The 17,899-nt window shown below is 42.6% G+C and overlaps 1 protein-coding gene across 1 annotated transcript in view; it reads left to right on the forward strand.

Annotated features, from left to right (window-relative positions):
* LOC141254974 (polyadenylate-binding protein 2) overlaps positions 1-9,206 on the forward strand; it is a 68,744-nt gene extending 59,538 nt beyond the window's left edge. The window contains exons 2-7 of the mRNA XM_073671056.1: positions 486-600; positions 3,436-3,503; positions 3,737-3,843; positions 7,199-7,286; positions 8,547-8,695; positions 8,786-9,206. Of these exons, the coding sequence (XP_073527157.1) occupies positions 486-600; positions 3,436-3,503; positions 3,737-3,843; positions 7,199-7,286; positions 8,547-8,695; positions 8,786-8,825 (567 nt within the window). The 3' untranslated portion in view covers positions 8,826-9,206. The remainder of the gene's footprint in view (positions 1-485; positions 601-3,435; positions 3,504-3,736; positions 3,844-7,198; positions 7,287-8,546; positions 8,696-8,785) is intronic.
* Positions 9,207-17,899: the final 8,693 nt, after the last annotated feature.

Below are 17,899 nucleotides of genomic sequence, written 5' to 3' on the forward strand. Positions count from 1 at the left end.
TGTAGGGTCAGTGGAGACCCCTGGAATGGGGGAGCAGGTGAATACTGGGGCATCATTGCTGTAGGGTCAGTGGAGACCCCTGGAATGGGGGAACAGGTGAATACTGGGGCATCATTGCTGTAGGGTCAGTGGAGACCCCAGGAATGGGGGAGCAGGTGAATACTGGGGCATCATTGCTGTAGGGTCAGTGGAGACCCCTGGAATGGGGGAACAGGTGAACACTGGGGTATGATTGCTGTAGGGTCAGTGGAGACCCCAGGAATGGGGGAACAGGTGAATACTGGGGTATCATTGTCTATTGGGGAGAACAGGAAGACTCCTCAATGTTTTTCTGATGGACTCTACAGAACAATGCATGTGTGAGAACTTTCCCGTTCATTTTTGATCCTCCGTGAGCAACGTGTGTGTAAATGGGTTCTCATCCCCGGGCCGCATGTGACCTCACCAGGATTTGTGAGTGATCGTCTTCCTATTGTTGCACTCAGGAGCTGGAGGCGATCAAAGCCCGTGTTAGAGAAATGGAAGAGGAGGCTGTGAAGCTAAAGGAGCTACAGAATGAGGTGGAGAAACAGATGAACATGAGCCCCCCGCCTGGCAATGGTAAGTCTCAAAGTATGGTGGTCAGGGCTCAGTCCATTCCTGCTGTGGGGGGACTCGCATGGAGACCCCAGCATTCTCTTTGGGTTAGATCCAATTCAGAGAGGAGTATCTGTAGCTTGCGGTTTGGTAATTGTCAGAAGGTTCTCTGAATCTTCTGATCAGTAAGGCAACAATCAGGGCCCAAACCTCACCTGTACAGGCGGTATTGGTGAGGGCCAAGTCCCTTCATTTCCTGCCATCTGTTATAACACAAAGTAGCTCTGCTCCTGGGCCTTTGTGTTGATTTTCTACACTTTTCCATTATCTTTATTTTAGCAGATGTGTTGGGGACATGATTTTTGGCACTCGCTTCCCTGCACTATAGCACCAATAATTCCTCAGCACTTTACAGACAACACTTGTTAGTGCAGTCTCACAAATTGTACTTCTCAAAATGGCTGCTGATGGAGGAGCATGTGACCAGACCAGTCTATCAGCCTCCACCAATAGAAAACCAGCTTTCCCATGTGAGGGGTCTTTCAGTTGGAGGCTGGACCGGTCTGGTCACATGCTTCTCCATAAGTGGCCATTTTAAAAAGTACAATTTGTGAAAAAAAACTAAAGTGCAAGAGTAAAAGCTGTAATTCTTAAGGACTGCAAAAGTGTTCCTAAGGCTATGTGCCCACGTTGCATTTATGAAGCAGAAAACTTCTGCTTCATTTCTGCAAGTCCTCTCCCGGAAAAACGCATGCGGAATTCCGCATGCGTTTATCGCGCATTTTTCGCGCGTTTTCCACATGCGGAATTGCCTTGCATTTTTTATGCATTGGACAAAGGCAATTCTGCTTGCGGAAACGCAAAATTAAATGACATGCTGCGGATTTTTGAACGCAGCATAAACGCTGCGGAAAAATCCGTAGCATGTGCAGAGAACTTGTGGAATCCCATTGGGGACCATGGGGTGCGGGTTACCAAGCGTTTTACAAGCGTTTCCGCTGCGGAAATTCCGCATCAAAAACGCTACGTGGGCACACAGCCTAACAATTGTTAGTATGAGGGTAAAGTGGCCTCAGGGGGCTGGACTTATGTTTAATTCTAACTTTTAGAAAAGACCATCTTTAAAATGCATTAAGTCAATGTAAGCTGGATGATGAGTTTGGTGCATTTGACTGTCTGGAATACTTACTGGTTGCCTTACATTGTACCACAATTTTGGCGTGCAGTGTTGCATTTTAGGCCAAGCACCCTTTCCTGGCAGGCCAATTTTAAAACCACTCAACCACATGCTGTGATAGTTTCTGCAGAAATTTAAATGTGGAGATTTTAATGAGAACCTACAATGACACCCTGCCTGCAGATAAGTAAGCGTTTTAAGCCCTGTGCAGCTGGCTTCCTGGAACGGCAGCTGCAGGGGGTAATTAAGTTATATGCTCCCTGCAGCCACTCTTTCCAGTCATCAGTTGTAGTCCCCTCTCACTATATAGTGAGTGCTGTTATCCCTCCCTCCAGCACCCTGACTGACAGCCAGCTCTGCAGGCAAGCATAGAAAACAGTGCATTTTTTAATAGACGTTCTCTTTAATTTCATAATGTGTCAATTTTCTCTGTGGATTTTACTCTTTAAAATACATAAATCAAAGCAAATCCGCATCCATTTTGAATGTGGATAAGGGCCTAAGCCATTGATAAAATGCACAACACTTTTTTTTTTTTGGCCATGTATAGTTTACAAATTTAGCTTTCCTTGCTTTCCCCTGTAGCTGTACTATACTATGCATGTGCGATTATTCCTGAGACTTGACCATGCAAATGATAAAAACCAAAGACAGAAACATAATACTCAAATGCCCTACAATACATAAATGGCAATAGTGCAAGAAAATAACATGGGGTACTTGATATAGTTTTGATCAAAATAATGCAAAAGCTATCCCACTACATCATGGTGACCCTATTGGGGACAGTCCTATCTCCAATATTTAGAACTTTACCGTTTGTCAAGTGACATGCATGTGGATAAGGGCTGAGAGACTGAACCCGGCTATTAGACACACAGACATGGGGCATAAGATGAATAGTATTCCCAGCTCAAAGAAAAGGCAGGCCACACCCTTATATGCACTAGGGGCACACTAGCTGAAAAAGACAAATTAACTGGCATATAAATTGGTGCATGTAAGAGTATATTCACACATGGCCACTAAACAGAAAACCAAAGACAGAAACATAATACTCAAATACTCTACAATAAATAGCAATAGTGCATGAAAATAATATAGGGTACTGTGCAAATGCTCTGGACCAGCACTAGTCCTGTTATGTTGGACATCAGTCCTTTGCTTAAAGCCAGCTGCTAGCCCCCTGTTCTGTCACATCAGCAATTGCCTGACTACAAGGGGCTGTCGGTCTGTTTGAGCCCTTTGTGCTCGTGATTGGTGACGTACTCGGGTGGAAACTCCACAACTTTAGTGCAGCTTTCCGAACGCAAGTAATTAGGAAGCGCTCTATTCACATATTAAAATAATTGCGCATTAGCTTTCACCCCCAGATACCACCTTAAAATGTTTAGAGAATTGCAATGCTAGCCATTTCCTACTAAATTCCATTTGTTGAGCAGCAGTATCAGGTTAATAAAGCAGTCTTGTGACTTTTCTGCATGGAGTCAGCCGTGTGACTGCCTACTGATACTGGCATAGTGCAAGCGGAGCCCTCACTACAGCTTAGTGTGGCCGAATATCTGCAGAGATCCAGCAACATGACCACACCAGATGCACCAGTGTCGCTTTCATGTCCGTAGGATTGATCTTTCCTGGCAGCACTAGTACATGCTGTAACAGCCATGTTTCTTCTACTGCAGCTGGTCCGGTTATCATGTCCATAGAGGAGAAGATGGAGGCGGACGCTCGGTCGGTATATGTAGGAAATGTAAGTGCTCTACCATTACACAGTGCTACCACTACTCAGCAGCTTCATGTATCCAGATTGTCCCAGAACACTGCCCATTCATTTTCCTCAGTTTAGGGAATGAGATCTGTGCTCCATTGGTGTCCCTTATCTGAGACCATTGTGCTACATGAGTATATAACACTTTAGCTTATATATTTCTGCTCCTATACGATCAATTATTTGGCTACTTTATTTTTGTTCTATATCTACAGGTCGATTATGGTGCAACAGCTGAGGAACTCGAAGCACACTTCCATGGCTGTGGCTCTGTGAACAGGGTAACCATTCTTTGTGACAAATTCACTGGTCACCCTAAAGGGTAAGTGCCTGGTTATTCAGGCTTTGTAAATCATACTGTGCTGAAGTAATGTTGCAGGCTTTTCGGCTAGTCAGTCATCACCATGATATATGGGTGGGAACAGTCCTGAACTACAGAACATGAAAACCTGAAGAAACATTATAGAGCTCATTTTTAGGGTACATTAACCTATACCATAAGTGGTGCTTATTAGCACTTAATGGCCATAGAATTACTCATGGAAAATTTGCTACCTTTCTGCAGTCTGAGCATGCCCATAGTTCTTTCATGGTCATTTTTTAGATTGAGGTGACAAGGACATATGAAAAACACCCTGTGGGATATGGCCATGTAATGGCATTCATATTTGGTGAAAACTGATGTCTGTGCAACCATTTGCTTGTTTTGAGTGGAAATGAGTGAGGCTGGGTTCACATAGTTTGTCACTATGTTCATTGCCTCGATCAGCGCTTGTCTGGTCCTCTGGAAAATGGGATTTGGGCTTATGCACTGACTCGGCCACTGATTATTTTGCTGCTGATGTAGTCTGTGCTGTCATGCGCAAGTCTTGGTTGAGTACATCTTGCTGCCCACTTCCAATAGAAGTTTACAGCCAAAAATGTTGCTCGACAGAGCACAATTATTCCGTTTGCATTAGACAATGGCCCGGTCTGTGCATACGCCTGAAACCTGTTATGCAGCGGTTCGGATGGGAGCCCAGATGGCATTTACCACTTTGTTCAGTGGCTCTTAGCTCAGCCTAAGTCGCACACTGACAGCGTAGCATGTGGCTGCACCAAACATATCAAGGCAGAATTTCCTTTAGGCTATGTTCACACATCACTTTTTTGCTGCTTTTTTTTCTGCAGCCAAAACCCGATCTCTTGGCAGTAAAAAAATGCAAATAAAAGGCAGGTTTTGCTGGCTTTTTTTTGCTGCATTTTTCAGGATCCCAAAGTTCAGCTTTCCTTCCACCATACAAGCATGAACAATGCAAGGTGCTAGGCCACCAAAGCAAGACATATGTGAAACAATAAAAGATTTTTTTTTTAAAAAAAAAGGGCTATTTTATGAAATTAGTATAAAATGTTTTTTGTTTGGAAAAATGAATATTCTGAAGAAAAAAGTTAATTTGAGTTCATGAAAAAATACACAATTGCAAATGTAAAAAACAGTGGGGGGAGTTGAATTTGTTAGGAATAGTTTACCTAAGACATTAGCAGACCATTTTGTAGGTTGGGCAATGTTTATTCGGAGTATATCAGGGTAAACCTATCACTAATTTAATTAAACTGTACTAATACGAACATTCATGCTCAGATGCGACCAAGACATTATGGTTTACACTTAAGAAAATCACAAATGAATGGGTTTTACATCCTGCTGTACAGTGCATTTTTCCACAAAAAACGCAGCAAAAGCTGGTAATGTTTTTTTGCACTTAAAACTTGCTTTCTGTTGGTGAAAAAACTCTGCAAAACACAGAATTGATCTGCAGTTTTCCAGTTCAGTCAAACGTTGGTGCACAAGATTTCTGAAATCTCATAGCTTTTGCTGGTACTGTTAAAAGTTCTTTTAATTTGCATAAACTGCAGAAATGCAACGTGTGACCATAGCCCTAAAGTGATATGATTATTACAGACATGAAGTGGTCTGAACTTGGAAGTTCAATGTCCGGTCTGCTTTCATGTTTCCTGGAGCTGTTTAAGAATTGAAAGCAGAGCTATAGGTCACATTTGTCTATGCCTTTGATAAATAAGCCCTGATATTATAAATGGTATTCCCATTGCCCTGTGACTTTGTTTTTTTAAATATACATTTTGCATAAGAAATGACCAATTGTTAAAGGTGTTGTCTGGTCCAAATCAATAAGTCTGCAGTCAGGGTATGCAGGAGTTATGCATATTCCTGGACAGAGCCCATACAGTGGGTGGCCTTACTCCATACACTTATATTGAGCGAGGTTGCCCCCAACTAGAGACTTGTCCAGTGAGAGGTTGTAGAGGGCGTGGCCTCACCCCATTCAAGTGTATGGAGTGAGGTTGTGCCCACCTGACATGCTCTGGCCTGAATGATGTATAAACTCATACATACCCTTCGGTCCCGGCTCAAGCCAGCAAATCCTTGCAGTGCACAATGCGGGGGGGGAGATTCATAAGTCTGCAGTCAGTGACTTGGACCAGACAATCCCTTTAATGCCAAAAAGTCCTGGGATATTTTGCAGTTCTTGTATATGAATGAAAGGCCAGATCTGACATAGTATATCAAGCAAACCATGGCAATCTTATACAATTGTAAACATTCCCAACTCCATAAATGGCTATTGTTGGATACTGCATGTATGTATTAGAAAATTTTATGGATTTATTAAAGTTTTAATCTGTTAACACTAAATTTCTGGCTTACAGCTCATTCCCTTAGAGACCGACCACTACTGATACACAGCAGAACACACGCAGTGCTCATGAGCTCTTTACTACTGAGCTTGTAAGCACTGTTTTGCTGCTGGCCAGGAACACTGGAGTGTGCAGTTACCTCCTAATCCTGGATAACTTCAGTGCATTGTGTACATACTAGACAGCAGTGGTCGGCCACCTAGGCAACAAGGTGTAAACAAGTATTAGGCTATGTGCCCACGATGCAGAAATGCTGCAGATTTTTTTAGCTTCTCCCTGGCAGGAAAATCACATGTGGATTTTACATGCGTTTGTGAAGCGTTCTTCACATGCGTTTCCGCATGCGGGTTGACAAGTGCTTTCCAGGCGATTTTAGCATCACTTGGAAAGTGCTTGACAACCTGGTCACACTATATAAATCCATGGAACTGGCATGGATTTATATATAGTGTGACCAAGTAATAGTTAAATAAAAAAAACACTCACCTTCCGATGGCCCCTGGTCTTTTCTCTGCTGCGTCTGGTTTCTTGCACGGCTTGCGGTGGTGTGAAAGGACCTTCCATGACATTTAGTCATGTGACAGGCCACGTGACCGCTGTGTTTATTCCATATTAACTCCCTGAACATGGTTTGTGCTTTACGGAATATGGGGGGAGGAAGCCAACAGGGAGCTTATGTAGCACATATAACTGTGGGAAAAGGATAATCTGATTTCCTCTACCTATAACTGATAGGGGGTGTTTGGATCATGCATTCACCTTGGTTCTATAGTTATCCAAAACAGGATCTGTGTATAATGTACATATTTAGGCTTGGTACTGAGTTTTTCCCAAGTATTAAACTTGTCTACAGTTTGTAACGGAGTTTGTCCCACTATTGGGGAATGGGGTAGAGGATCTACTGGGCCTTCAGACACTTTAAATCAGGTGTTTAACAGTTAATTGAAATCCAATACCCATTTAGAGATCTGTTTCCTCAGGTTTGCCTACATTGAATTCTCTGATAAAGAATCTGTTCGGACATCCATGGCATTAGATGAGTCTTTGTTCAGAGGTCGACAAATAAAGGTAAGCATATTCTGATTGTATTAACGGTTTTGGAAATGCATTTCATTTTGTTTCCCAAGCACCATCTAATAAGTTTGTAGAGGGTAGATTGTCTCCTGGTCAGTAACACTTTGGCTTTCATATAGAACTACAAATAAAGTATACTAGTGGCTAAACTTGTTATGGAGGCTAAATTGCAGGGTTGTTGGAGAAACAGTTCGTGGGGGGCCATTATCCTTGGTCGTCATTCCTCTTGACTAATTGCTTTTCTTGTGATATTTGCAACAAGAAGTCAAATTATTCTCCTGGGTGCAGGATTAGTTAATGCTTATTGTGGGCATGATGGTGAATTTACTTTATCATTAAGTGACTTTTTTTCCCCAAGTTGTGTATAATGTGAATTTTGAACTTATTTCATGACAGGATATAATAGGCATGCTAATACAGTAGGTACTGCCTGTTTACCCATGTGATCAGCTGTAATAGCTTGACTGACACACACTGAAGCTGTGGGACCTGGTGAGAACATGGTTACCTGTAGTTTAACCACTTAGATGCTGCTGTCAATAGATACAGCAGCATTTGAGTGGTAAGAGGAAGCCAGGCTTACTCCATGACCTAATCGCCAGGAAGCTGTGTGGTCATGTAGTGGGGGCCTAACTATGACCCTCTAAACTGCCATTTTTGTTCTTCTATTAGACCATGTCAAGGGGGGTGAAACAAATATCACAGCTGGTGATGATGATTCTACTTCTAGTTATAATGTAGGATATCACAATTCAGCCTCCTGACTGTATGCTGGTAACATTATTTAGGAAAATATAGAAGCAAAGTATAATCTGTCATCCCAGCAGATAGAAATGGTACCGATGCTGGCTCTGGCTAATCATTTGGTGCTCTACTGATGCAACATGGAATTTAAAAGCAGAATATACACATTCTGAATTAAAGCTAGGAATCATGTTGGAGGAGAAAGCAGGAGATTGCAACGCTTGGAAGTTCTGTATATAAGAAGTGCTGAATGTTAATCAAGTGGAGGGTGTAGTTACAGAAGAAAAAACTGTGAGTGCTTGTTTATAATGGTGATCCATGGTAATTACCAGAGACTGCAGCTCTGAGAGCCAATGCTTGGTAAACTGCAAGCAATTTACTTACTACTGGGGGAAGTAAGATGTAGATTGGAGACAGAACTTTTCTTAAACTTCTGCTAAACCTAGAATAAGCATGAAACTATAACCCTGAAGTTCTGAATTGATTTTTTTTTTTTTTTTTTTTTTTTAGGTGGTTCCCAAAAGGACTAACAGACCTGGTATAAGTACAACGGACAGAGGCTATCCACGGGCAAGATACAGGGCAAGAGCATCTTCCTATAGCTCCCGTTCCAGGTTCTACAGTGGCTACACAGCAAGGCCCAGAGGACGCGTGTACAGGTCTGGGGAAGGGCTGAAGTATTGGTGGGTCTGTCAGTTGGGAATGGAGTATATACAATCTCTTGCTTACACTATGCTTGTCTTTTTCAGGGGACGGGCTCGAGTGACGTCATGGTATTCTCCTTACTAAAAAAATATATATCTTTAGGAAGACCTGAAAGGCAAAAACACAAAAAAATGAAAAAAAGAAGACTGGAATGCATTTTAAGAGAATTGATAATATGAGCTCCTCTATGGGCCAACCTTTTTCTCAGTTGCTCCCCTGCCCCCATGTACAGGCTTCAAACACTGTCTCAAGATGGGTTTGATAGTCCAGGTTCCTGAAGTTTAATGTATTTTGGGGAATATAGGTGATTACAGTCCTTATTCTCAGTTTGTTGAGTGTATGATTTGTCCCTGGATCACGTGGGGTCTGATTGTTCCATGTTGGAGGGAGATAAAGGGTTATAATGAAATGTTGAATGGTTCCCAGTGTAACTTTAGATATGGGGGGGGGGGGGGGGGGGGTGATGTCTGCTAAACATCCTGCTGTTTTCTTTTTTTTTTTTCTTTTTTTTTGCGTGTTTTTATCTTTGCAGGTTTCTTTCTATGGGAGAAGCTTGTTTCCCGGAGAGACTCAGCTGCCCCCTCACAACAGCCTTTTCTTTAATCCTATTCTAGCTCAGATTCCTGCAAACTGTTGAAGAAACAAGCTGGGCATCTTTTGTGTTTTTAGAATGTTTTTTTTTTTTTTTTTTTTTTTTAGATTTTTATATATAGTAGCAGGCAGGGGAAAAAAGAAAAATAAAAAAAGATGGAAAAATTGATTTTGTTGCCTGATCTATTTGATAAAATGATACCTCCAGTGGTCTGTTATGAGTGCAATTTCTGTCCAGACTGCAGGTCTCCTGACCAGAACTGTAAAGCCCCCATCTCACATAGCGAGATCGCTAGTGAGATCACTTCTGTGTCACTGTTTTGGTGACGCGACAGCGACCTCACCAGCGATGTCGCTATGTGACACTTTGCAGCGATCAGGCCCCTGCTGTGAGGTCGCTGATTGCTGCAAAGTGTCCTGGACCATTTTTTTGGTTGTTGCCCTCCCGCTGGTCAGCACACATAGCTGTGTGTGACCAGCAGGAGCAGCGATCGGGCTGGTAACCATGATAAACATCGGGTTACTAGGGGCACACGCGCACTTAGTAACCCGCTGTTTATCATGGTTACGAGCCTGCTAAAGTGAGCGGTAACCTCCCGCTCACTGTAGCAGAGTGGTAACCATGATAAACAATGTGTTACTAGGTGTGCTTGTGCCCCTAGTAACCCGATGTTTACCATGGTTACCAGCCTGCTCCTGCTTCAGCAGGCTGGGAACCAGGAGCAGGACATCGTGGAAAGAGTCTTTCCATGATGTCGCTGCTCCCCTGATCGTTAGTGAGCTTGCCTGTTTGACAGCTCACCAGCGACCACATAGCGACGCAGCAACGATCCCTGACAGGTCGTATCGTTGTCAGGATCATTGCAGCGTCGCTAAGTGTGACGGGGCCTTTAGTCAAGGTCATAAGACGGACCCTAAAAGACTAAAATACAGTCACTATACACTTGGGTGAATGAGCTTTTCTGTAACCTACCACAATGAAATGACAATGATAATGACCTCCTTTACTCTGCACCACTTAGTATATACATAGTGACTTCTGTTCTAAATGAAAATGCACCAAGTGGCAAGTTCTAGATACAAAATACTCCATCTTTTGAGTCTGCTGGGTTGTGTGAAAGTTTCCCTAGTTGTAATTTTAAACCATGCCAACTTTGAAAGTTTAAAACTGGTTCTAAAAATAAATGGCTGGGCTAAAAAATGCTCCAAAAGGGCTCGTTGAATGACAAAGATGCAAACTTAAAATCCTCTACAAAGTGCTGCAGTAATAGGTGATCGAGAGGTTTTCCCACGAACAAAAGTTCATTTAAATCAATGACTCTCTGACTGTACAGGAACATGGTCTGATCATACCACAGCTCCTGGGCAAGAAGCAAAACTATATAGGTTATAGAAGGGGATTGCAGAGGATTCATTTTGTGAGGTAAAATATTTAAAAACAGGCAGTAAAATATTTTACCTCCCAAAATGATTCTTCTTTGATCCCCTGCTGTAATGTCTGTATACTCTCTTGCTTCCTCCCCTGCCCAGGAGCTGTGGTATGATTAGACCATGTTTTGTGTACACACAGCCATTGATGAAAATGAAGTTTTGTTGGTAGTAAAACCCCTTTTAAGTGTTAAATGATTGAAGTAAGACTGGAGGAAACAAAACACACCTTGTTCCTTAGTCTCTCCAAATTGCTTGCTAATGTAGAGCGGACGTGTTGATAGTGGTGGTTTTGATACTGAAAAAAGTCCAATGTGCCTTGTTTTAAAAAAAAAAAAAAAAAAAATAGTACAGTACTGGTCAAATTTAGCCACACTTCAGCAAAACCACAAAAACGCATGGAAACCAAAAAAGTGAGGAATTTAATGCATTTCAAGTTTTAGTACAGTACTGGTCAAATTTAGCCACACTTCAGCAAAGCTGCAGCTGTGTGAAACAAACCAGAGAAACGATGATCTATCACATTGAGCAGTCTGATTCTTTGAATATAACAATGACATTTGACAAATATACACTGCTGTATAGGAGGAAGAAAATATGCGTACAATATAGTGGAGTAAGGCAGAAAAAATTCAAGGATGATACACTGCTCAAAAAAATAAAGGGAACACTCAAATAACACATCCTAGATCTGAATGAAAAATATTCGCATTGAATACTTTGTTCTGTACAAAGTTGAATGTGCTGACAACAAAATAACACAAAAATAATCAATGGAAATCAAATTTATTAACCAATGGAGGCCTGGATTTGGAGTCATCCCCAAAATTAAAGTGGAAAAACACACAACAGGCTGATCCAACTTTGATGTAATGTCCGTAAAACAAGTCAAAATGAGGCTCAGTGTTGTGTGTGGCCTCCACGTGCCTGTATGACCTCCCTACAACGCCTGGGCACGCTCCTGATGAGGTTGCGGATGGTCTGTGGGATCTCCCAGACCAGGACTAAAGCATCCGCCAACTTCTGGACAGCCTGTGGTGTGTTGTTGGTGGATGGAGCGAGACATAATGTGCTAAATTGGATTGGGGTCTGGGGAATGTGTGGGCCAGTCCATAGCTTCAATGCCTTCGTCTTGTAGGAACTGCTGACACACTCCAGCCACATGAGGTCTGGCATGGTCCTGCATTAGGAGGAACCCAGGGCCAACTGCACCAGCATATGGTCTCACAAGGGGTCTGAGGATCTCATTTCGGTACCTAATGGCAGTCAGGCTACCTCTGGCGAGCACATGGAGGGCTGTGCGGCCCTCCAAAGAAATGCCACCCCACACCATTACTGACCCACTGCCAAACCAGTCATGCTGAAGGATATTGCAGGCAGCAGATCGCACTCCACGGCGTCTCCAGACTCTGTCACGTCTTTCACATGTGCTCAGTGTGAACCTGCTTTCATCTGTGAAGAGCACAGGGCGCCAGTGGCGACTGCCAATCCTGGTGCTCTGTGCCAAATGCAAAGCGTCCAGCACGGTGTTGGGCTGTGAGCATAACCCCCATCTGTGGACGTCGGGCCCTCATACCACCCTCATGGAGTCGGTTTCTAACAGTTTGTGCAGACACATGCACATTTGTGACCTGCTGGAGGTCATTTTGCAGGGCTCTGGCAGTGCTCCTATTCCTCCTTGCACAAAGGCGGAGGTAGTGGTCCTGCTGCTGGGTTGTAGCCCTCCTACGGCCCCGTCCATTTCTCCTGGTGTACTGGCCGGTCTCCTGGTAGCGCCTCTGGACGCTACGCTGACAGACACAGCAAACCTTCTTGCCACAGCTTGAATTGATGTGCCATCCTGGATGAGCTTCACTACCTGAGTAACTTCTGTGGGTTGTAGAGTCCGTCTCATGCTACCACGAGTGTGAAAGCGTAACCAAAACATCAGCTAGAAAGCATTGGTACTGAGATGTGGTCTGTGGTCCCCAGCTGCAGAACCACTCCATTATTGAGGGTGTCTTGATAATTGCCAATAATTTCCATCTATTGTCTATTCCATTTGCACAACAGCATGTGAAATTGATTGTCAATCAGTGTTGCTTCCTAAATGGACAGGTTGATTTCACAGAAGTTTGATTTACTTGGAGTTATATTCTGTTGTTTAAGTGTTCCCTTTATTTTTTTGAGCAGTGTATATCTAAAGTGTGTATTTTAGATTCCTATTCTTGAAAACCAGGGTCTAGATAAATTAATAAAAACCACCCTAGGAATGAAGAAAATTTCATAAGATATTGCAGTTATTTAAATGCAAACAACTCATAATTAGTATATATAAAATAAATTTGAAAATTCCTTCCCCTTGTGTATTTTGTATCCATACGCAAGATCCAAAAGACTTCCCTTGTCAGTTTTATCCCTCGTAAACACTAAGAAAAAAAAATTGTGTTAAAAGGGTATTCCCATCTCCAAGATCCTATCCCAATATGTAGTAGGTGTAATAATATTAGCAAATGGCTCCCATTGTAGAAATGTAGTATAGTTCTTATTCACTATGTCTTTCCTCATGGTCAGGCATTGCAGGACCTTAGGTATCCATGGTTACGACCACTGATATAGTGACAGCTAGTTGCCAGTGGTTGTAACCATGGATACCTAAGGTCCTGCAAAGCCTGCACATTAGGAAAGACATAGCGAATCAGAAGCTATACTACATTTCTAATTGGAGCCATTTTCTAATATTATTACACCCACTACATATTGGGATAGGATCTTGGAGATGGGAATACACCTTTAAGTCACCTTTTGTGAACACAGAAAATGTATAACCCCTGTCTGAGATTGTGCGTAATATGTCCCTGGGCCTTATGGACCAGGTGCGTATTATGCACAGGCGATCTCTGCCGGGTGTCAGCTGATTCTGACAGCTGATGCCCGGCACTCTGAAACGCTCCTGCCACTTTAACCCCCTACATGCTGTGATCGCAGCGCAAGCAGGAAACAATGATGAGGGCAGCGTTCAGCACCCGGCACTTGGGAACAGCTCTATCTACAATGCACATGGATGTCATCCGTGTGGGATGTTTTGTGGCCTGTGCCGCGCAAAAAAAACCACATGGTCCTTGGAAACACACGGAGATGTGCACAGACCCATTCATTTGAATGGGTCTACGTTTGTCAGTGTCTCTGGTACGTGTGGAAGCTGTCACCACATGTACTGGACACATACGTGAAAGAGGTCTAACTCTACTGTCTCATTATAGTGAGTGGATCCCTCTGAATTTCGTAGGAGCTGTGTATATGGAGTCTGCATACTATTCTAGGAAAATCTGCGCTCCAAGAAGCAGATAGCGCTCCATCCCTTCCGAGTCTCACTGTGTGACTAAGCAGTACTGTGCAGCCACATATGGGATATTTCTACATTCAGCAAAAATTGTGACAAATTTTGGTGCCATTTCTACTTATTTCCCAGTTCGAAAATGTAAAATTTGGGGCTAAAACAAAACTTTGGTGGTAAAAATGTAATTATTCATTCTTCTCCGCCCAATGGTGTAAACTTCTGTGAGGCACATGTGGTATCAACATGCTCGCTGCACCCCTAGATGAATTCATTGAGAGGTGTAGTTTCTAAAATGGGGTCTCTTATGTATTCTGCCAATGTGACATGGCACCGTGAAACCAGCCCAGCCAAATATGAGCTCCAATAGGGCACTTCTTCCCTTCTGAGCTTTGCACTGTGCCTCAAAAGTGGTTTTGACCACATATGGGGTATCTGCGGGCTCAGGAGAAATTGCACAACAAATTTTGGGGTCCACTATCTCCTGTTACCCTTGTGAAAATATATTTTTTTTGGCTAATATAGGATTTTTGTGCAAAAAAGTAGATTTTTTTTTTTAATTTTCACAAGTCAATGTTATAATTTTCTGTGAAGCACCTGGGGGTTCAAGGTGCTCACCACACTTCTAGATAAGTTCCCTGAGGAGTCTAGTTTCCAAAAAGGGGGCACTTGTTGGGTATTTCCACTGTTTAGGCATATCAGGGGCTCTGAAAACTTGACATGACGCCCACAGACCATTCCATCAAAGTCTGCATTCCAAAACGTCACTCCTTCTCTTCCGAGCGCTGACGTGCGCTGAAACAGTGGTTTCCTCAACATATGGGGTATCCACGTGTTCAGGAGAAATTGCACAACAAATGATTTGGCGCAATTTCTCCTGTTACCCTTATGAAAACGCAAAATTGGGGGCTGAAAAGCATTTTTGTGGGAAAAATGTGAAAATTGTATTTTTTCGGCTCAATGTTATAAACTTCTGTGAAGCACCTGGGGGTTCAGGGTGCTTAGCACACATCTAGATAAATTTCTGGAGGGGTGTAGTTTCTAAAATGGGGTCACTTGTGGGGGGTTTCCACTGTTTAGGCACACCCGGGACTCCCCAAACTCGACATGGCGTCCACTAATTATTCAAACAAATGTTACGTTCAAAAAGTCAAATGGCGCTCCTTCCCTTCCGAGCCCTGCTGTGCGGCCAAACAGTGGTTTTCCCCAACATATGGGGTATCCAGGAGATCAGGAGAAATCGCACAACATACAGTACAGACCAAAAGTTTGGACACACCTCATTTAAAGATTTTTCTCTATTTTCATGACTATGAAAATTGTACATTCACAATGAAGGCATCAAAACTATGAATTAACACATGTGGAATTATATACTTAACAAAAAAGTGTGAAACAACTGAAAATATGTCTTATATTCTAGGTTATTCAAAGTAGCCACCTTTTGCTTTGATGACTGCTTTGCACACTATTGGCATTCTCTTGATGAGCTTCAAGATGATGTCTCACCCACCACATGGCCAGATAAGGTAGTAAAATTTTAAAATGACATTTCCCGGTGGATGCATTTTTCACCGTTGAAAGCAATGCAAAATGCAAAAAAGAATCAAAAACACTACTTGTGAACATAGCCCAAGGTCTGGAGGAGCATTTTTGTTTTTGGTTATTTATTTTGCCTTATATACAAGTCATTACCCTGGAAAGGATGTTCCTTAACATTTTTCCCAGGAAAATCCATTTTGGTTTCATTTTTGTATGTTATTGTGAGTCCATAAAAGTGGCATAATACCTCTGACAACATTGTTGACAGCAGTGACCTGGGCGTCAGAAATGCTTCCAGGGGTCTTCCCCATGCTGTTCCCATGTCATTTGAGCACTGTTCCCATAGATTTGGGCAATTTTTAGGCCCTCTGCAGATCGCTGGAAAAAGCTTGAGTTTCCTATAGACTTACATTGGGCTCATTGCTCGGACTGAGCACTCAAGCATTCCAATTTGCTCGACCTGAGCATTTTAGTGCTCACTCATCACTAATGCATACACCAACAAGCAAGAGTAGCAGTGTTTTGAACTTTTGACTTTCAGACTCATTATCTCACCATCCTCTACTGCTTCAAACATGAGACTACCATAATTTTATAGACAATCATCTTGGCTATCTCATACATAAATTTGATTTAGCATATGATTAGATATGCAGATTCTTGTCATGTCACTGCATTGTTGCTGTTTTGCTCCTGATGGTGGAAAAATCTTTCTTCCTGTATACTACAAAATACAACCTGTTCTCACATTCCCTAATTGCTCAGTGTGTTATTAGGTTGATTCCTAAGCGAAAGGTCTCTGGTTTGAATCAAGGAGCAGCCATGAAGATTTCCCAAGAAAAGAGAAACAGCATCATCCAGCTCATCGATAGCGGTCTGTCTCCCAGTTCGAAGATGCCTCCAATTGGGGGTGTCCTATCGGCCATTGACGTCTTTCTTAATTTAGTAACCGAGGAGATTAAAAATCTTAAATCTAATAACACGGGACATAATTTATCAAGAGAACAAATGACAGCTTTGTGTGCATTGGAAAAGGATACATCCATCATTATTAAACCCTCGGACAAGGGGGGCAATACGGTAATGATGGATGTAGAGAAATACAAAAAAATGTGTCTTTACTTATTGGATGATTCCTCAACATACAGTACAGACCAAAAGTTTGGACACACCTTTTCATTTGAAGATTTTTCTGTATTTTCATGACATTGAAAATTGTACATTCACACTGACGGCATCAAAACTATGAATTAACACATGTGGAATTATATACTTAACAAAAAAGTGTGAAAAAACTGAAAATATGTCTTATATTCTAGGTTCTTCAAAGTAGCCACCTTTTGCTTTGATGACTGCTTTGCACACTCTTGGCATTCTCTTGATGAGCTTCAAGAGGTAGTCACCGGAAATGGTTTTCACTTCACAGGTCTGCCCTGTCAGGTTTAATAAGTGGGATTTCTTGCCTTATAAATGGGGTTGGGACCATCAGTTGTGTTGTGCAGAAGTCTGGTGGATACACAGCTGATAGTCCTACTGAATAGACTGTTAGAATTTGTATTATGGCAAGAAAAAAGCAGCTAAGTGAACAAAAACGACTGGCCATCATTACTTTAAGAAATGAAGGTCAGTCAGTCCAAAAAATTGGGCAAACTTTGAATGTGTCCCCAAGTGCAGTTGCAAAAGCCATCAAGCGCTACAAAGAAACTGGCTCACATGAGGACCGCCCCAGGAAAAGGAGACCAGGAGTCACCTCTGCTTCTGAGGATAAGTTTATCCGAGTCACCAGCCTCAGAAATCGCAGGTTAACAGCAGCTCAGATTAGAGACCAGGTCAATGCCACACAGAGTTCTAGCAGCAGACACATCTCTTCAACAACTGTTAAGAGGAGACTTTGTGCAGCAGGCCTTCATGGTAAAATAGCTGCTAGGAAACCACTGCTAAGGACAGGCAACAAGCAGAAGAGACTTGTTTGGGCTAAAGAACACAAGGAATGGACATTAGACCAGTGGAAATCTGTGCTTTGGTCTGATGAGTCCAAATTTGAGATCTTTGTTTCCAACCACCGTGTCTTTGTGCGACGCTGAAAAGGTGAACGGATGGACTCTACATGCCTGGTTCCCACCGTGAAGCATGGAGGAGGAGGTGTGAAGGTGTGGGGGTGCTTTGCTGGTGACACTGTTGGGAATTTATTTACAATTGAAGGCATACTGAACCAGCATGGCTACCATAGCATCTTGCAGCGGCATGCTATTCCATCCGGTTTGCGTTTAGTTGGACCATC

This window comes from Phyllobates terribilis, unplaced genomic scaffold (genome assembly GCF_046119375.1).
Source record: "Phyllobates terribilis strain yellow unplaced genomic scaffold, ASM4611937v1 Scaffold_1__5_contigs__length_1240528914, whole genome shotgun sequence".
NCBI classification, from domain to species: Eukaryota; Metazoa; Chordata; class Amphibia; order Anura; family Dendrobatidae; genus Phyllobates; species Phyllobates terribilis.